The sequence below is a fragment of the Hipposideros armiger genome, unplaced genomic scaffold (assembly GCF_001890085.2).
Source record: "Hipposideros armiger isolate ML-2016 unplaced genomic scaffold, ASM189008v1 scaffold_179, whole genome shotgun sequence".
Lineage (NCBI taxonomy): Eukaryota > Metazoa > Chordata > Mammalia > Chiroptera > Hipposideridae > Hipposideros > Hipposideros armiger.
In genome coordinates, this window is record NW_017731529.1 from 596,161 (window position 1) to 602,160 (window position 6,000).

A 6,000-nucleotide genomic window follows, 5' to 3' on the forward strand; every position below is an offset into this window, starting at 1 on the left:
GGGCTGTTTGCACCTCCCACGGGGATTATTTGGCCATACCTGGGGACATTTTTAGTTGTCACAACTGGTGGGGGGAGTGCTACTGGCGTCTAGTGAGTAGAGGCCAGGGATGCTGCTAAACTTCCTACAATGTTCAGGATAGTCCCCCAAAATAAAGAATTATCTGGGCCAAAATATCAATAATGATGACATTAAGAAACCTGGACTCAAAGGATGGTGGATATTTAAAGTCAATTCATAAAAAGAAGGTTTTGTCTGTACTTCACTCATATGTATTTTGTCCCATCACAGATGACAGCAGCCTTCTAAATCTAACTTCCTACCCTTTGGTTAGAAGACGGAAGAGAAGGTTCTTTGGGCTATGTTGTCTCGTCTCAAGCTAGACAATTCCTCCTGGAAACCCACCACTAGGGAGACCTGAAAAAAATCACAGAAGCCAAGGACCTCCAGACAGCTGAACCACTGTTACTGGTTTTGACTAGGTTTTCTATGTTTCCTTATTATTTTTATCTGCTTCCCCTGCCCTTTTAAATAATTTTACATTTGAAAGTAGCTGCTGTCAAGGAAAAAAAAAACACAGATTCAAAAAGCAGGCTGTTTTTAAAAGGATTTTTAAATTTGACATTGTGCATGTCTGCTCCAAACCATACCATAACAGACACAAGTATTATGATTTTTAGGTTACTTAAAGGTGTTTTTTTTAATGTATTATACAGAGAAAATTATTTCATGTATAATAGTATATCTATAGCTCTTGCTTATCTCATGTTAACAATTGATCATATATGGAAGAAGTCTTTAAACATAGAAATCTATTTAAAACTGAAAAACTGTTAAAACTCGAATATATCAATATCATTAGAAATAATATTATAATCAAACATACCACCTCACTATTGCTTTCTCTGCTTTCATTCACATTTAGTCTTCCATTCTGTCAGAATCTAAGAGCTTCAACAGAAAAACATCTTAATTTATAATGCACAAAAACCATATATGGAAAGCATTTAAATTTTGTAAATACACAATAAGCCTAAAACCTTCGTACAATGCATACAGGCAACGAATTTCCTTTTGATCCAATGGTGTCTTTTTCAGCTTCTTGGAGAATGAAGTAATCCAGTTAGAAATGGTGTAGTAACATATACAATTACCCTCCAATGTAACATTGAATATTATCACATTTTGTTCTAATTGAAATCTGAAGCATGATGTCTGCACATCAGCATAGTGTTAACTCTTTTAGGGCATGCTGGAATTAGCTCAGATCGTTAAAATATTTAACATTTTACATTGTTAATAAAATCGTTTTAGTTAAGCTAAGCTTGTCTCATTTTAGATGACTATGCAGATATGACTTTTCCAATGTGTACTTGGTGTCTTATCTTATGCTTAGAATCTTGAAAGCAGGACACATGAAGCAATACTATATTTTAGAAAGGAGGAAGCCACGTGCTTTGTTTTTCAGGCTTTCTTTTTCTGCTCATAGCTTTGTTGTGATCTTTCTCCACTAAGCTTGTAACATGGTACAAATTTTGTTATATTTCCCCCTGTTCCTTCTTTGGCCCATTTCCCAGACAGAATTACCCATGGGCTAAGAGATCATGCGTTTGGACTTTTCTTGTTTTCCACAGTCTGAGAAATCGTCAAGTCTGACAAGAGGCACCAGTGTCAAGTACTATAAAATGACGAGCTAGATGCCTATAAATGGTTTATCCAAGACGCATTTTTAATCCCAACCCTATCATTTCTCTGTACTTATGTGCACAGCTGTTCATATGTCCACCACTATTTTGACCTGAAAACTAAATATATTAAAGCCTTTAGCTTTAGTGAAGAGGAAGACAGGTACAGACAAATTACTGGAATAATTATTGCATTAGGTTAAATTTGATGACGTTGCTGATATTTGCCTGTTTTGACATAAAAATGGGCAATTTCATATAGTTCAACCTAACACCTGATATTGTGGAAATTATCCTTAGAATTGCATTATAGCTTTTTTGATTGGAAGTGAAAGGATTGAATGGTTGGAAGAGATATCAAAAGGCTATTCAGGTCTCTATTTAGATCATACCAGCTGGTTGTTGGCCTGATTCTTAGAGTCCAAAGTTGGGTTCCAATGAACTGGTAATTGATGCATGATTATTATAGGTCTGTCTGGCTTCATATAAAGAAGGACTCTCCAAAATTATATGAGAAAAATCACAATTTTCAAAATCAGATATTTGTAAAACAGTTGTGGGAATATGCTATTTAAAGACTCCCGTGGTTATATATTCCCAGCAAAGCAGGTAACCACGCCCAGATTTACCTGATTTTCATAAATTTGATTAAAGATGAATATCCTTTCCTGAATGTGGTTCATTTTCATCTTCTGAGGTTAATTAACTTGAGGTCCATTGTTTTAGAAATTATGAGGTAGCCCAATTTGGCGCGTTCTCAGCCCCTGTCTCTGCCCTCTCCCATTTTTATACCATGTTAAACCCATAGCTTCATTCTAGTTCCTACTAATCCATGCAAAGTTACTAACTGATAAGTTCAACCTTGGTGTTCAGCACTTTCTTCTACATGCCTGGCCTAAATCACTTCTGCTTGGTTAATTTGTGCTCACTCTAGCCTTAGTCTCAGCGTGAAAGTGACACTTAACCTTCTGTGCAATTGTCCTTTGTACAATTGAAGACTGTTAATACATTCAGGTCTCACCTCCATGTTTAGGAGGATTATAGCAGCATTTCATGGAGATGGGAATTTGTCTAATTCCCCAACTAGACTTTCCATATGTAAGGTAAATAAATTCAGCCACTTTATCTTTTATTCATAGTGCCTGTTTCCCAGACTTGGATCAGTTTTGTAGTTCCCGTAGACATAACTCCAAGATTTATAGACTTTTTTTCACTAGCAGGTCCTAAAATTAAATTTAGTGCTCAAAGTCCTGATAACCTACACTGGCTCATAGTTGCAATAGATAGTGTAGTATCTCCCATTAGATAGAACCCTGCTGACACTCCTCTCCTGTCACCTACCAAAGGACTTTCTCAGGTGTAGTTCCATGAGATAGAGTTCTGTCTCGGCTTTCTGCTGGTACTTTGCTTTTAGATTAGCAATAACACTGAGCTAATCTCTAGGGATAAGGAGAGACCATTGAACCCATTTTGCTGCATGTACTCACATGCTTGAAAGAGAAAAGGATGTGAACTTTTCCTGGCACACAATCACCCATTTTACCGCCATATTTTTAATACCCCATGTTGATTTTTTTTTTCAGATTACAGAGGCTATACATGTTCTTTGTGGGAAATCTGAAAAATACTACCAAGTATAAAGAAAATAAAAGTCACCTGAATTCCACCACAATCACATTGTTTAAAACCACATTTCCAGGCTTTAAATCAGTTGATGGTGGGGCCCAGAAGCACCTTTGGATAAGGTTTGTAAAGAAATGTCCACAAGGCCAAAGGGTCGCTTTAAAAAATCTGACCACTAAATTTGTGCACACAGCTAGGAACAGATTCACTGCACACGTCTGGTTGTGCCATTGTTCAAGGGTACAAAGAAGACGTTAGAAGTAGCACAGCCCTGATGCCTCCTCTAATGAAAGCTCTTGGGGGAAATTACAAAATCCTGCCAGGTCATTGTGTTCCTTGGTGCTTCTTGTAACATTGGGATACTTACTGTTTGGCAATACTGCCACCTACTGAAAGCTGAGCTTTAGAGTGAGAGGGGACAATGACTATAGAGTATAAAAGCATCAATTTACTTTAGATAGCAAACAAACAAGCCAGATTAACAATGATCCCAAATGGAATTTAAGACTCTGGAAGTCTCAGAGCTTAAATGATTAAGGATATCACCCAAACTAACTTCCCACTCAACACACAGATCCAAGCAATGTCTTATCATCTGTGTTCTAGAACATCACCAAATGTAAAATGCTCAACTTTCCAGCAACTATAGATAGAATAAGAAACAGCAGTGATGCTACTGGTCCAAAATAAATCATGAGAATTAAATGTAAAGTCCAGAAATAAACCCAAAAAACATAGACGATCTGAGTACGTTATAAAGGTGACATTTCAAATCCATGAGGAAAGTTTGGATTATTAAGTAAGGTATATTGAGATAATGGGTTCGCCATTTGTTGGGGGAAAAATTGGATCTATGCCTCATAACTTTCATCAAAATCAATTCTAGGTGCAGTAAAGATTTAAAGGTTAAGGCACATAAATAAACACATAAAAGGATGAGCAGGCAATGTTAATGAACATTTCTGTAATTTTAGTGTAGAAAACAAAAAACCTTTCTAAGCATGATTAAAGGAAGAAGCCACAAAAGATGGATGGATTTGACCAATTGAAAATGCAAAACTCCAATACAGTAAAGAATAAACCAAGTTAAGAGAAAACAAAATTTGAAATATATGCAACAAAGACTGTAGGTCTCTAATATATATCAAAAGCTCCACTCTACTGCTTGCAGAAGTTTCTGTGATCTATAACTCCCTGCCCAGCCAAATATTCCCATTTCATTATTTTCTTTTCTTACTGAACTGTTTTCGTTATTGCTTATTTAATTGCTTATATCCACTAAACTGGAAGTTCAAGAAGGCAGCAACCATGTCTACTTTGCTTACTGTTATATCCTCAACGCCTAACACAGTGCTAGACACAAAGCAAATAAGTCTGAAAACAGACTTATTAAATGAGTGAATAATGAATGCATGAATGACATTTTATGACTCAAAAAGAATCAAACTTTCAAATAGAAAACTGAGCCAAGGACACAAACTGGCAATGTACCATAAATTTAAATAATGCACTAATAATAAATATGATAATGTTTCAACATACTAGTGATCAAAAATGCAAATTATTACAATATATTCCTTATTATGTATCAGAAAGGCAAGTGGTACAAAGAATTAAAGTTCCCAGAGACAGAAGGAAGTGTGTAAATGAATATTTTCTTCCAGAATCAACAAGAGTGTAAACTGAGTCAATCTTTCTAGAAAATATTTTGGCAATATATTTTACATGTATGCCAAGTAATTCCACGTTAGGGAGATTCTCCTTTAAAAAGTCCAAAAAAAAACAAACTAAGATACAGTCATTCATTATTCAAAAAATATGTGCAAGAAAGGATGTGTATAGCAGCATTATTTGGAGGGATGGGAAAAATGTAAATAAGTCTAGGGTTGGTTAAATATGGTATAACCTTTCAATGGAATACTGTGTACCAATTAAAAATAAGCACCATATGCATATTTATGGAAATGAATAAGCTATATTGTCAACTGAAAAAAAGAAATTTACAGAAGAAATCAATAGTGTAATCCCATTTTTAAAATAGACATAGACATGTGTGCATTAAAGGGTCTGAAAGGATATTTGCTAACATGTTAACAGCATTTATCTCTGGGAGGTGAGATTTGAAACAATTATAATTTCTTTTTGCATATCTGTAATTTCTGAATTTTCCACAATGAGCATGTAGTACCTGTAGAATTTTTCAGGGAATAAACAGCAATGTTCACAATATATATTAAATAAAAAACACATGTTATAAAACAGTATGTATAGTATGACAATATTTGTAAAAAAGAAAATTATATATAAATATAACTCTGTATGTATATATATATATGCATAAGAAAGCTAGAAGGACATACGTTAAATGTTAATAGTAGTTATTTATGGGTAGTGGGATTATGGATGATTATTATTTCTTTTTGCTTTTCTGTGTTTTCTAATTTTTCTACAATGAATATGTATTACTTGTGTAATAAAAACTAATAATAAAAGTTTAAAAAAGAATGAAAAAGTGAAAGAGACAGTGTGACTCACCACTTGCCCTCACCCTCCCTAATTCCCCTTCCCTNCACCCTTAATTTATTCCTTGTCACTGTGGGCAGCGGCAGCGGAGATATGGAGAGGAAACATCAGGGCGCCACAATGTTTAAAGATAGGAAAGAGAGAAAGTAAGGGGGGGGGCGTTGATTGA

At 35.1% G+C, this 6,000-nt stretch overlaps 1 protein-coding gene across 2 annotated transcripts in view; it reads left to right on the plus strand.

Moving 5' to 3' along the window:
- The window catches only part of RGS7BP (regulator of G protein signaling 7 binding protein), a 96,848-nt gene extending 91,276 nt beyond the window's left edge, over nucleotides 1-5,572 (plus strand). For both annotated transcript variants that reach the window (XM_019652438.1, XM_019652439.1), the window contains exon 6: nucleotides 292-5,572. In XM_019652438.1, the coding sequence (XP_019507983.1) occupies nucleotides 292-383 (92 nt within the window). In that variant the 3' untranslated portion in view covers nucleotides 384-5,572. The remainder of the gene's footprint in view (nucleotides 1-291) is intronic.
- The last annotated feature ends 428 nt before the right edge of the window (nucleotides 5,573-6,000 follow it).